Source organism: Hibiscus syriacus, unplaced genomic scaffold, assembly GCF_006381635.1.
Source record: "Hibiscus syriacus cultivar Baekdansim isolate YM2019G1 unplaced genomic scaffold, ASM638163v2 tig00110481_pilon, whole genome shotgun sequence".
Lineage (NCBI taxonomy): Eukaryota > Viridiplantae > Streptophyta > Magnoliopsida > Malvales > Malvaceae > Hibiscus > Hibiscus syriacus.
The window spans coordinates 819,989-835,599 of record NW_024062757.1 but is presented as its reverse complement, the minus strand read 5'-3'; the positions used below and the strand labels follow the sequence as shown (position 1 = coordinate 835,599).

Genomic DNA, 15,611 nt, shown 5'->3' with positions numbered 1-15,611 from the left:
AAGTTGAAAAGAAAGAATTTTCGTGCTTAAAATTGTTTTTTGGGCTGGTGTGTATCGGTACACATTCAATAGGTACCGATACATCAAGAGTAAAATCTGGGAAGACATTCAAAGTGTATCGATACATTAAGGAGTGTACTGATACCCCCTTGAACAGGAAAACTTCAAATGTAATTTGTGTACCGATACACCAGTGAAGGGATGTACCGATACACTTAAAAAGGAAAATGGAAATAAATCTTTCTTTTAGTTTAAGAAATTAAGGATCGAATCATAGTATTTTGAATGCTGATGTGTATACATGATTGTGTAGATATCGATCAGAAGCAAAATTATGATAAGTCGTCAAAGTAAGATTCGCAAAATGGAACAAGAGCTTGGTAGTGTCCATTGAGACAGGTGAGTGCATGATGATAAGAATAAGTTATGATACGGAATTAAGACTTGTGATAAGTCTAATTCATATATTAGGTTGCATGAGTATGTATTACATGTATGAGATTTATATGAATATATAATAGTATGAATCAAAGCATGATTAGGATTATGTACTATGTGAATGTGTTTTGCTTGCATTACATATTATGTGATATGCATTTATATGATATGTGTTATATGATAATGATCTATGAAACAATACAAGAATATTACCTGAGCTACTTGATAATAAGTCATAAGATTACATGCATATGTAATATAGTTATATATATGTATATGAGAAGATATATGAACAAGAAACAAGCAAAGTGATATGTGAATATGAAATCATATGAACATGTGACATGAGCTACATGATGACATGTTATATAAATACAAGAACTTGTGATATAATATATGAGATAAGGAGATATGAAACTCCAAGTGAGTATTACACGATATATGTGATAAGAAGCCATGAGCTTATATGTGCATATGATATGAATATGTGAAAGTGTGATAACATAATAATATGTCCATGTTATGTGTTATGAGAGCTAGGGTATAGTTGGCATGCCAAGAGTCGAGGGTTCTATGTGGTCTTTCGGGACATATGTGTTCTATGTGGTCCTTCAGGACATATGTGTTCTATGTGGTCCTTCAGGACATAGTGGTCATTCGGGATAAATTTCTACGCACCCCTAGTGGGATTTATACGAGTTGTGGTGACAGCATTGTGCACAACCTCTATGTACTCACATACTTTAAGTTCTCAACAGTATACATAGGCTTTAAAGATAATAAATAACTTGTTATGATAATATGTGTTTCGTGGTGAAATGATATATTTGCTATATAATGTATATAATAATAAGTTCATAATGATAATAATAAGTGCATATGTGTATTGGATATGAAATGATATGTGATTATGTATGATCTGATAACAGTAATGATTCAAGTATTGTGGTTAATAAGAGTTTATGTTATATGTTTAGGGCAAGTATGTGCTCATATGATAGACAAGAATTAGGGATAATAAATTATGTGATGATAAGCATGTTAATGATGGTTAAGTATGTATACCCGTGTAATGTTGTATGTTATGATGTGTACATGTATTTTTTAGTTATATGTATTTACTGTCTCACTAAGTCTATGACTTAGCGTGTGAGGGTTTGACACGCAGGTTCTGACAAGCTTATGATTGTTGAGGTGCAAGACAAGTTAGTTTCTCCTTACCGAATGTCAGATCAGAAGAGAAATGAATAATATGTATTTATTGTATAAAATCTAGTTGGCATGTAGTTAAAAGATTTGAATTGTATAAGCTCTGATAAGTTTTGAAACTCTTTAAATTAAATATTTGTGTAAATTATGGATTTTGGATTAATAAAAGTTAGTAATTTTATTCTTTTGGAAAAAGTAAAAGTTTTGAAAAGTCAATGTGACAACTCGATTCGAGTTGGGGGTGTTACATAGGGTATGTCCGAATTTGGTCACCAATTTAAATTAAGAGTAATGATCATTAATATCGGTTCGTATGGTTTAAGTCCCTCTGATGTTAACCCTTAACAAATATGTGACATATCTGAGGGACTGAAATCAAATGAGAGTTAATGATTGTAGGACTAAAATCGAACGGATTGATAATGTTAAAGACTAAAATCGAAAGGATCAATAACGTTAGGGATCATGTATCTTTATTTTTAAATTAGTAACCAAAATCGGTTAGATAAAAACAAAAGGGATTATTTACATAATTTACCCAAAATTTAATGTTGTGGTGTTGAGTAAACAAATATATAATTTTCAATGTATAAGAATAATTATCTTTTACTTTTATAACTTAAAATTAGAATTGATTTTTATTAAATTATCCTAAATTTTTTTATTTTTTTATATCTAATGTGTAATTTTATAAATAAAACTTATGATAATTATAATTTTTAAGAAAATTTATTAATATATTTATAATTTTAAATAAAATATAAATAATAAGAATTGAGAAAGATCTTTTCTCAATTATTTCAAAATGTATTATTATCCAAAATAGCAAAAATTCTATAATACCTAAGAATTAAGAGGGAATGGCATTCCCTTTTTAACTTAAAAAATGTTAGTCTGTAATAAGTTATCTAATAATGGTCTTTCCTGCTAACAAAATATGAAAAAACAATTTCGGGAAAAAAAATTCCCTTCTAATGATATTTTCTGGGAACCACACGCCCTAACGATAAAAGAAAGTGGAGATTAATTACATTTCGATCAAAACAAAACTAATACTAGGAAACCGGTGTTTGGTCATTTTTTGCTTTATATCAAACAAGACAGCCTCTGAAACCTTTTCTAAGGGCAGTTTCATCCAAATTTCTCCCTATGAATACAAGCTTGTTTGTTCTCTTCTCATCAGGTTCCCATGTCTTCCCAGGGCAGCCATCCAACATCGAGTGCACCCCCTACAATCGTAGCCACAGTTTCAGAGGACATGAAAAGAACAAACGGTAATTAGAAGCGTCGGTGAATGATAGGCACCTGAAGAACATAACGCTGATCCAAACCACTCACACACAATACTCCTTTCATTCTATATAGGTCCTCCCCTTTCTCTTCGATCAATCTTTCAAGCCAATCATCAACCTGCTTCATCCACGTTCAGATGAACTTATTTCATCGATTGATGCAATTTTATTTTCCGGTATAAGAATGATGGTTATATCTGTTTGTATTTCCTCAATATTTCAATTTTTCAGCTATAAAATCTACGAGCATAGACCACATCAATCAGCAGGCCCTAAGTTTGCAACATTACAGAACAACACATCCGATTTTACCAGGCATATTGCATCCTCCCTCCAAATCCTAATTCACTTACAAATTGTGACATTAGAAGTAATTTCACCACTTCATGCTGGGAAAACTGAAAAGCTACAGCTTTAGAAAGTACTTCTTACCTCATCAAGATCAAGGGTTCCCTCATATACAATGCTAACACTAGATACAGCAGAATCATGCACATGATCATGATGATGCTCCTTGTTGTGTCCTATAATGTCCAAAATAAAATAAAATAAAAACGATTAAAACAAAATTAAAGAATAAATTTCAAGATACCATAGACACAACTTCACGGCAGAAGAACAGATAATTTCGCACATAGGACAAAGTTAACCACAAGAATGAAATTCCACAATATCATCAATATTCCAGCCCATTGTTCTTAATCTTTTATTAAGTACAAACGGTAAAAAACACAGGAACAAAGGAAAGAAATAGAAAAAAAGGCAACATACCACCATGTGTGTCATGTTGATGGTTGCCACAGTGAGAATCATCTACATTAACTTCAGTGTCAATTCTGCAAAATGAAGGATTTTGAACTTTCAAAAAAGGTATTAGATACACAAGTGAAGCAAGTAAGATGGTGAAGATATATTTGAATATGCCAGAAGAAATAATTGCAAAAAAAAAAAGTTGTTTTCAAATGGTCAACTAGTAAAACATAAGTGACCTGTCAAGATCATATCCTCCAACCCCCAAAACAAAGTCCATGTCAACAACTCCAAATTTTGCTCTCTTGATTTGTGCCATGCTATTAATATGCTGGAAATCATAAAATCAGAAGTTTTAACAAACCCAATTTTAGCATAGTGCTAATAAAAACATAAAACACATCAGAGAAAAGAAAAACGTGGTGCTAATACTTTCCTTAATTTACAAACCAAGAACGAAATTCATAGTAACGGAAATAGGAAATCGGTACCTTGATTTTATTAGTCAGTTTCTCCAAGTCATCCTCAGTGACCAAATCTATCTGCATAACAATTTAAACAAGTAAACAACATAAATAGTAGAGCTATTAGTATCTTAAATATTTCATCCCGTACTTTCAATACGACTACAGCAGAAAATCAAGATTCACATAGAAGGCCATATCAATTGAAAACATAGAAATCAAAGTTCACCTTGTTCAAAATTATGCGATCAGCATAAGCAACCTGCTCAACTGCCTCGTTCACAACAAATCTTGGTTTAACTTCATTCAAGTGCTTCATAGAATGCTTTGAGTCAACTAAAGTAACAACCCCATCCAGTTTCACATACCGTGAACCAGTTCATCAGAACAAAAGTTTCGATAACAGGAGCTGGCTTAGCAAGGCCTGCAATAACAGTTTCACAACTTAAAACTTCGATCAGGTTATTGGATGCATTGAATCAGGTCGCCCACGCCAACAACTTGTGCAGACATATGTCAAAAACTAAGTAACTCGACCTTGTAAAACCTAACTAAGAACCCGCGGCTGGTGTTACCTGTAGTTTCTATAACAATATGGTCAAATTTGTCTTTTTTCTTCTGAACCAGCTCCAATAGCATTTTAACTAGATCTCCCCGCACCGTACAACAAATGCAACCATTGTTGACCATGACAATGTCTTCTTCAGATGCAGAGGAATGACTAGCAACCAATGATCCATCATATCAACTTCACCAAACTGCATTACAATTAATCAAATTCATGACTGAAATTGCCTTCACAAAATCAGCAGCAATGATTCTCCTCTCTCCTCTTTATTTCCTTTTCTCAGGACAGATGCATATTGAAAAAGAAAAACTCCTCAACAACGAATTCTACAAAATTCAACCGAAAAAAATGAAACATAACCTAGCAGCATGCAAATCTAAAATAATAGCTCCCGAGTACCTCATTTTCGATAACAGCGATTCTTTTGCCATGTTGAGCAGTTAAAATATGATTTAAGAGAGTAGTCTGAAATCAGGAAAAAATAACATCATTAAAAAGAAGAAAAAATAGAAACTGGAAATGAAGCTAAGCAATCAGTTGTAAAATAGATTAGAGACCTTTCCAGAACCGAGAAAACCGGTGATGACGGTAGCGGGGACACGGTTATCGGAGGCAAAGGCGGGAGGTTCCGAGGAAAAGCCTCTTGAATTTAGAGGAAGAGATTTCAGAGTGATGGAGGTGAGGAAGTGAGACTGAAGGAGACATGGTAGAAGAATTTGACTGAGGGTTTAGATGCATTCCTCGAAATCAAGAATCTAGCTGCCATCATTTTTCGTCTCGAAAGCTCTGCACAAAATGGGAAGTAAGATAGATGCTAAAACCCTAGTAAGATTTTAACTTTGAATTCGAGGCGTTTATGTAGCAATTTCTTTTCCAAGGAAATGCAGATACCAAATTCTACCCAGTGAATTTTATAAAATTATTAGGTAAACTATCGTGAAGGTCACTTTGTTTGAGTTTCTTCTTACATTGATCACTTAAGTTTCAAAGGTAATATTTTGTTCACATTATCGATTTGTTATATTATGATCACTGAACCGTTAATTCTCATGTTAAAAAAAATGCTAATAAAAATAAATAATTTTTAATTCTGACCTCAACTTTAAATAAAATGTGAATTTAGTTAAAACGTTAGTTAAAATATGTGGTTAGTCATTTTATTTTCTTTAGAAAGCCTTCCTTTTCCTATTAGGCTTAATACAAAAATAAGTATTCAAATTATATCTTAAAAAATATTTTCTCTGTTACCATTTTAGGTGTCCGGACATTAATTATCGTTAAAAACCCTGCTACGTAACACTTGTCGCGTTTTGGTAATTTTAAAACTTTTTATTTAAAATAAAAATATAATTTTTAAGAAAAAACTTAAATTATTTTTAAATAAACCTCAAAACTTCATTTCATTTTTCTATTATGTGATAATATCGTTCAACTTTTAAATGTGAAGATAAGTTATCAAAGTAGGATTAAATTTATTTTTTTTAACTGTTTCCATCAAACTTTAAAGAAACAACACCTTATAATAACGTGGAGAGAAAACTAGTTTTTGAGCCAAATCATTTAATTAACCGAGTAACCAAAAATACTCATTTTATTTTATCTTGTGCAAATTTAAATTCCGATATTTAACTTGAAATATAATATCTTTATTTAATAAAAAACAATATATAAAGAGGTCAATTCTAGATTAGGATTATTGGACGTGTAAACTCGATCACATAAAAATATTACACTTACAAGAAATTAGAAATAATTTATGTTAGGTCATGATATGATATCAGAAATAATTTTATGTCAAAGATACGAATAAAAATATTACACTTAACAAAATACTTATCCTACATTGTGCAGAGTTGAATCCCGACATCTGTTTTAAAATGTAATACCTCTCTACTTAATAGAAAGACAATATATAGAGAGGTCACTTCTAAATTAGAATTATTAGACACGTAGGCTCAATCACATAAAGGTATTACACTTGCATAAAGATCAGAAATAATTTATAACCATGATATGATCATTAGAAATGATTTTATGCAAGAGATACTAATAATGAATGGAAGGGGTGCAATGCATGCATATAAAGTAAGACTCCAATTCAATTCAATCATCAGTAGTTTGGGAAAATGATTTTGCTAGCTGGGTATTGGTGGAAAGAGGGAACTTAGGAGGGAGGATCATCAATGGTTCATTCCCGCTAAGTTTCTGAAATGCCATACCCATTGTATATCCCAATGCTCGAGCAACTGGAACAGCAACTGCATTCCCAATTTGACAATACCTACAAACAAACCCAAAAATTTGTATATGTAAAGCACAAAACAAGCGATCTCAATGGTAAAAAAATTATTATTATTCTTTGAAGTTTCGGGTACACATACAAATATTAAAAATATTAAGGATGTGAGCGTTCTATGTCAAATGATTGAGAATAAGAACGGATACTACCTTGTATTTATCCTAAATTAATAAAAAAAATGTAAAACTGGCTTAAGGTTTGCAAGTTACTTGCTTTTATAAGTCATACCTCTCTCTAATTGTCCCACAGAATCTATAATAATCAGGAAAACCTTGCAGTCTTGCCCATTCCCGGACTGTGAGAACCCGATCTTGCTCCGGATGTAATGTTGCCTACACAAATCCAAAACTCAGAAACAAATCCAAAGAACTGGTGAATGTTGAATCTAACCACAAACTAGTGCAAAGTAAAACCTGGCTGTGACAGTAAAAAGAAGTTATAACAGTCGGCACGGTCTCATCCCACCATAATCTTGCAAATGGTCTGCACATATGTTGATAAGATTAGTTCATTCTTTTTTTTCCTCTTTTTAATTTTGGAGGAAGAGGAAGCTGTTGAAATCAGAAAGGCTGCCAAAAAACTCACCTTTTAGACTTCCCTTGTTTATAGGTAAGGACATAATCTGGTACCTAAACAAATGAAAGAGAATTAACATCAGCAATCAATTATTCAATTTTTCCATTTAGACATGGCATCTCACAGTATAGACAAAATGCATTCTCGTTTCATTCCCTTTCTGCACTACAATCATTTCAGTGCCTCCTTATTCAAGAGATATAACCTGAAAACAACTGTTGTTTCATCAAGTTTCAAAGGAAAATGAAAGAGGAAAAAGAAACGCCGTTAAAGAAAGATCCTCACATGTTGAGATGCTAACAAAGAACAAAGATAAACATGCCATCCAGGCACAAACACAAACAAGCATGCAATTACATAGGAATATCCCGTACACAAATAAGAAGTGCAAGCACTTTTCTTCTGGTGGAAAAATAAGAAACTCACCAATGGTCTACCCGATGGTAAAAGCTGCTTTTCCTGAGTTGGATCCCTCTGGGCCACATTGTCAGTTCCAACTATTACACCAGGGAGTCTCGAAAATTGCCCCCTAAAACACTTCCAAAATTAGAAGGAAAAAATACGAGAGAGGACAAAAGTGGCAATGTCAATTGGAAATCAAAACCTTTCTCTGTGGAATAAGACAGACTCTAATATAATCATCCTCAGATAGCGGATAAGGCCGATGGTCATACAACAGGTTCATTATTCTTGTAGCACCATCTAATGCAGAACCGGTCATCTCTGCAAAGCCAGGAAAAAGTGGGAAATACAAATAAGACAAAATTAGAGGAAACAATACAAAGGGTCTATGCTTGGCTCTATGCTCCCTCTCTTCTTTGAAACTCATACAACAAATAGCCGATGTGACTAATATTCTTAGGTTCACCCAGAGGAAAAACAGGAGCAACATTTTAAACAGAAGTAGTGCTGGTTTACTAGATATGCTCAACCCTACGGCCATGCTTACTTCAATCGGCATTTGATATGCTGACCAACTCAATGCCCACTGACGGTCATTGTTTCACAACCGAAAATTGAACTGCTATTTTTAACTTTAACAAGCAGAGACGGCAAACTTACTGACCAGCAGTTGTTGATCGTACAACATTGGACTACTTTGCCTAAAAGTTGACGGGAGTTTACATCTCCCCAGACCAAATAAAAGGGAACAACTAAGTACTTGTGTCACGTTATTTCCGTGTGGTATTCCCAAAACTTTATTTATTTTTGGGTAAGGTACACAAATGGTCCCCAATTATAAGGTGTTACTTTGTTGAATCCCGACTATTAAAAATAACAAAATAGTCTCTCAACTATAAGATGTTATTTTGTTAAGTACCTCGACTATTAAAAGTTACAAAATAGTCTCCCGACTATTCATATGTTTCAAACTTGTCTTTTTACATTAAAAAATTGATTGTAGTCTAAACTGATTATTAACATACTAATTGGGATATGATAGTCTTTTGAAATTTTGGGATCATATTTTATCATATCCCAGTCAACAGATTCACGTCCAACTCAAACTACAATCAATTTTTTTTTTTAAAAAGGACACATTTGAAATATATAAATAATCGGGTGATTATTATATAACTTTTAATAGTTAGGGGACTTAACAAAAGAATGACATATAGTTGGGAGATCATTTTATAACTTTTAATAGTCGGAAGACTTAACAAAAGTTTAACCTATATTCAGAGGATCGTTTTTTTACTTTACCTTTTACTTTTTAGAATTTTAATAATTGTTTTAGATTTTTTCTTAAAAATTTTGCAAATGTCTTGTGACAATAATATATCAGACAAGAAGAAAAACGTTGAGACTTCAACTTTTCAGTTCAATTGATTCAATTTTCTAATTCTAGAGTTTAATTAAGTGCAAAAATATTCAAAAACTTAATTGATTTTTTTAAGTTGGAGGGTTTCATACACCCTGAACCCTAAAAAGAATCCATCCAAAGACATTTTTCACTTTGAACAAAAAAAAATACATTTATAGATCTGGAACTTCCATAGGAGGGGTATTACAAGGCATAAATCATTTAAGAACCCTATACATGACAGTTTTTTTTTTACGTTAGAAAACTGACACTAAATACTAAGATATATAGACGGAAAAAAAAGAGAAGCCGGTTTTAGAACACCAATTAGTTGTCGAAATCTGAAATGATTCACAGGTTAATTTAAAAAGAAAAAAAGAAAGAAAAAAATACCATATTTACTTGATCTTATATATCTTTGAAAGTCGGTTTCAGAAGGCTTTTCATATGTCATTTTTTCGCGGGCTTCATCATTTGCAACCTGCAAAGCAGTAAACTAATTAAAGAAAACAGAGCACTGCTGAATCAAGTGGTTAAATCAGTATAATAAAATATGATAACTACAGGTGGGAGATCAGATATGGCATCGCGGAGAACAAGAGCGTCTTCTAGTTGACGGGGTTGGCCTTCAACATAAGCAACTGTATTGCGCTGCACAAGTGAGGCAAATAGAATTATACGGATGGAACATTTCTGGTTAAAGCATTCGAAGGAAGAAGAAGAAAAAGAAACGAAATAGTAACCTCAAACTCTGGAGGAGCACCATATCTGAGAATAACATCATGAGTAGGAAGTGGAAATTGTGGAAGCTTCTGTAGACATCAAATTACCACACAACACACAATACCCAGAATTAGAGACTAAAGTTGATACCAGTACTTCAAGGTTAGAGAGAGTAACATAATTTTATGCAAAGAACTGGAAAATTAACCTCACTAGGATGTGCACCCCACAAAAAACACGCAACCGAAATTGAGGAAGACCATAACAACCAGCAGCAATTATTCCAAGCCTTGCTTGGTATTTCATATGTACCAACCGACTTAAAGCATATCTTCCAAGAGAACCCTTGTCAAATCTCAGAATATCAACCACATTTTCCATTAAAACAAACCTAGGTTTCAAGTATTCCACTATGTCCATGAATACCACAATTTGACGGTTTCTTTCATCGTCCAGTGGAGAACATTTCTATGGCGATTATAGCCGCTTATCCCTTGGCATGGAGGGCCACCACAAATAACATCAACATCTCCCTGATTACATTATCTCATTAAAGAGGAGCCATTGATAAGAAAATATCCCAAGAAACCTCAGCTTAAACACCCACCAACACATTTGATGAAAGAAAACTTACACAAAGGGGTAAGAGTTTGGACTTGAATCCTTTTATCACAAATTCCTGAATACATTCTTGACAATTGCTGAGAGATTTGAATAAGTAAATAATAACCTAATTCAATAAAGGAATAATGCAGCAATTATTTTTACCTTAAGCCTTCAATTGGTTCCCAGGTATCATCACTTTCACCATAACCCTTCCAGCGGACCTAACAAAGAGCTATATCATAAGCCATCTTCACCAAACTATGACATAAAACAAAAAATGACTATGAATAACAGTAGAATAGATTGACACAAAAAAGATCAACTATATTACAAACAAAAAATCACTCAAGGCACGAAAGGAGCTACCATCACATCGTATAGATGAAATAGACCACCTTAAACTTTAGGCCATGGTTGCCTGTGTTGCAGGGATCGCCATAACAAATATCACAAGACTGGAAACTTCGAGTTCAACAGAAGTATCAGTAATGCTATCTTCAACCTCACCATAGGTTTCATCATCATCATCTTCGAATTCATCAGAAGTATCATCATTTTCAAGTTCATCAGAAGTATCATCATTTTCAAGTTCATCAGAAGTATCATCATCTTTTGCAGGACTGGCATTATTCCCGACTGCTTTGGAGGTTTCAGATCTTGATGGATATGTTTTTTCTACATTTTCAACTACATACAGTTTGCAAAGCTTTTCCCATTCCTTTAGTAGTTGAAGAAAATCATCAGCAGCTTCATTCCTAACCTATATAAATGAAAAATAATAATAATAAATAGTATTATACCTCTTAAAGGTTTTGGGGCATGCCAAATGTAAGTTGTAAAATATAAGGTAGCAATACTCACATGTGTCCCTGGATGATTTAATTTCAAGCTTTCACATGCTGACTTGTCACTGTCAACTGACCATTTCTACAATACAAAATGTAAGATACATGTAACATAGTATGATAATTTTATTATTGAATGAATCACGAAATAATAGTTTATCATTGATTGGATGAAAGTACCGTCACTAGATCAATGCAAGATGCTTTTGCACCGAGGCATAAACCAGTTGACATTCCACCACAGCCAGAGTAAAGATCTAGTAATGTGAGTTCTGCCTTGTAAGTTCCAAAACTAGGAATATTTGCCGAAAAGGAAGGACTTGTAGGGAAAACTTCCTTGTAGCAGTTTGAGGAACTGAAGCTCTTGAAAGAATCATCTGAATATATATGTATAAAGGCAGATATATTAGCACTATGATAATCATTTATCACCCCGTTTACTTACCAGGTTATGATTCCAGGGTCACCATCCCTCACCTCTCTCAGGGAACAAATAGAATTAATACAGCAGTTAAACTCCATTACATGCAAAACAAGAAGCTTACCAGTTGGCAAGGTGCGGAATGTTGAATAATCCACACAATATTCCATGTCAAAATAGAAATCGGATTGGGAAAGAGAATTAGATTTAAAATCTATCTGCAACAAGTTATAGAAGAACAAAAATAAATAAATCCAAAATTCCCAACCACATAGTTGTGAGAATGATCAAATGAAATAGAAATTGTTAAAGAAAATTTCTAAAAGCTATTCATAAACAGTTGAAATAGTAAAAAAAAGGTCAAGTGATTTTAGAACACAAGAAGCATACCTTAGGTGATATTAGTGTAACACTAACTTTTGAAATAATGCAATCTAAGGGATTGTCATTCATTACAGTCGAATAAAATAGACGTCTTTCGTCATGAAAAGCAGTCTTGTTTCATAACCTTTGCGTCAAACACAAAACAGAAGCATCAAGGGTCAGGATAACAATACTGCATGATCTAAAATATATCTAAATCTCTGTACTTACTGTATCTTCAGCTCTATAAAACCACTGGACTCTAAAATAATTTTCTCCATCTGTTGTTTTAAAAAATTCTAATATCCTGCCAATGTGATGTTTTGCTTCTTCACCCTGCAAAAATTCGTTGTCCCATGAGAATTTGATTGCTTTAATTGCCAGGTTATTGAAATTTAGAAGGGCCATAGCCCATAGGCAGACAAGCGAAAAAGGATTAGAAGAGAGACCAAATAAACTGGATTTGCTTAACATGAATTAAGAGAAGCTAAAGCTATATACACAAATTTTAAATCACACCATGGGTTGATTGCATTTACCTTAATATAAACACAATCTCCTACATTATAGTACATCCATCAATTTCAGCTTGAGCGTAATGACACTCCACATTCCAAACTATATTGTCTTCATCATCATCATCGCTATCACAATAGGAACAGGGATAATAAATTTAAGAACAATGCTAAATTGGAAAACTAAACTGAGAAAGCTCATAGAAGGTTGCTTACTTCAATGAAACGCGTTTCCTGTTAGATTTTTTATTCTGCAGGGTACAAGATATTTCCAATCAGCCTTGAAAAACTAAAATGCGAAGTGGGCTCAATTTACTATTATTTCCCGCTCACCCCCGAACCATTCTCTGAAACTAACTGCTTACGAGCACTAAAGCAGCAATCTAAATATCCCATCAATGATTAACACTAAAAGACCTTATGGTGTTTAAGCAAAGCCAAATTTAGTTAAACATGCCAAAATATCCAACTCTCAAGACATGAACATTGGTTGCAAAAACAGCAAAATAAAAGGGATATCAAGCGACATTGGAAACAACAGATAAAAAATGGAGAGAAAGAAAACAGATAGGCACAGTAAAGCGGAAGTTTATGGTCAGTGTTCCAATCCCCATGAATTTAGAAAACAGCATTTGCAAATTTAGTTCATAACAATCACCTTCAATTCATAACGCCACCGCCACCTTTGTTGAGCTTCGTCATCAGGGATTGGGTTGCCTATAAATATGGGATCAGTGTTGTGTCCCTTCTTATTTCCTGAAAGAAACGAAACGTTTTTCTTTGAGAACTTTTCATCTAAGGTTCCCACGTCTGATTCTGCTGATGAGATCTTAAATTTCTTGGAAGGCTGTTCATCACATGAATTGGATAATCCAATGGAATAAGAGTTCACTTCAGCACTATCATCTCCTGCCAATGATTTAGTACCCGAGGAAGGTATTTTCAAATGCTTTTCGGTAGACATCTCCTTTCTCTGTTCTCTGAAAGATTTATCACTCGAACCATTTCCCCTAATTTTCTTTCTAAAACCTTCGGTCTCTGAACTCGCAACGGGCCGCACATCTTCGCTCTCCGGCACGACCAACACTTTAATTCTCGGGGACCTTCTCAGGCAGTTCCCACGCACCGTTTTTCCATCGGATTTCCTCGACGACACATTAGGAGCTGGTGAGAGCTGAAGGAGCCTAGGGGATGATCTTCTCGGTAGGAGCTTGTTATCATCGGCGCCGGCAGCCATTCTTTTGGGAGGAAAATATCTAGAGGCACTGGCTGCTCCCCAATTGTGACTAAGGAAAAAGACCAAGATCTGAATTCTTGAACTTGAAATTCCCGCCCAAATGGGGAAATGCTTATTCTCTCAAGACCAACTGTGAACCATTAAATGACGTGTTATTCTCTCGACTAAATTAATAAAGTTCAATAAATTTAGTATTTGGGACTAACATTTAAAGCCTATTCATTCATTGTAATTGATTTTTTAAAAACATTTTTTTTATTTTTTAATATTTGAATGAAAAATAAATAATTAATCTAATTCAATTTCTTGATCAACATGATCTTTTCGTATTTTTTGAACAATGATATACAATTTAATTTTTTTTTTGTAATAAATCATTATTTTAACTCTCTATTTCAAAGCATAAATACTCAAAATAATATTATTTTATATATTTAATATTAATATATTAGTTTGACACTATTTTAATAAAAATATATTGATTAATAATTTTAATAATATAATAATATATTATTATTATATATTTAATTATATTATAATAATAAAAGATATTATATTATTATTTTTAATATTATTAATAAATTAATTTTATTTATTAATTCCATAAAATAATATTATTGAATTATAAAATATTTATATATATATTAACAATTTTTAAAATAAATATAATATAACATTTTTATTTTAATATACAATTAATATAATCAATCGTACTCTATAATATTAAGGGCTCTCATCCTACATTCAGGGGGTGTTTGGTTCAAGGATTGTGGGATTCCCATGAGAATCCCACATTCCCATGTTTGGTTGGCCGTGAATCTCATTCCCGGTAATGTTTTATTATCAATAGTAGATTTTTTGGAGTATATTATCGGGAATGTCATTACCTCCCTTCCTTTAGGTATTATAACATTATCAGCGTTTTGGACTAAAATGCCCTTAATTTTTTTTTTTTCAAAAATATCATTTTTCTGTCATTGAATAATAAAAATTCTACGAAGGTTAAATTACAAATTTATCCTTAAATTATTTTAGATTTACAAAAAAAAATCTATAATTAAAATTTTATATGAAGTTCAGGGATTAAAAAAAATTTACCCTTTCATTAAACCTTTTTTTATATTTTTTATTTTTTATTTTAATATTATGAATTTAATTTTTTGTAATATTACAAATATATAATAAATATAATTTGGTCAAATATACATTCCAATAATCTTTTATTCCTTTAACCAAACACAATAATCTTATATTCCTGCTAAACCAACCAAACTCAAAATACAACATTTCCAGTAATCTTATTCCCTAGTAATTTTTTTATTCCCACTGGTAATCTTACATTCCGTGAACCAAACGCATCCTCATGGTATTTGAATGAAACCTTAAAAATTAACAATAATTCATTTACTACAAAGACTACTTTCACACATAAATGTGCACCTTTTTTTCATTAACAAGCATCACAAAACAAGCCAAGCCACCATGAACAACACAGCAACAT

The 15,611-nt window shown here is 32.7% G+C and overlaps 1 protein-coding gene and 1 pseudogene across 1 annotated transcript; both read right to left on the bottom strand.

Moving 5' to 3' along the window:
* Positions 1-2,551: 2,551 nt before the first annotated feature.
* LOC120128474 lies at positions 2,552-5,502 on the bottom strand (annotated as a pseudogene).
* Positions 5,503-6,806: 1,304 nt separating this feature from the next.
* LOC120128587 (DNA (cytosine-5)-methyltransferase CMT2-like) lies at positions 6,807-14,208 on the bottom strand. The gene is given in 25 exon segments (XM_039146258.1): positions 6,807-7,002; positions 7,249-7,352; positions 7,434-7,503; positions 7,606-7,649; positions 8,023-8,126; positions 8,200-8,319; positions 9,794-9,881; positions 9,965-10,051; positions 10,144-10,212; positions 10,332-10,354; positions 10,357-10,587; positions 10,590-10,656; positions 10,758-10,824; positions 10,892-10,950; positions 11,125-11,180; positions 11,183-11,489; positions 11,591-11,656; positions 11,755-11,951; positions 12,120-12,213; positions 12,386-12,493; positions 12,578-12,694; positions 12,898-12,926; positions 12,929-13,002; positions 13,090-13,124; positions 13,532-14,208. Coding segments are annotated over 25 exon segments (2,973 nt in total). The 5' UTR covers positions 14,111-14,208; the 3' UTR covers positions 6,807-6,824.
* Positions 14,209-15,611: the final 1,403 nt, after the last annotated feature.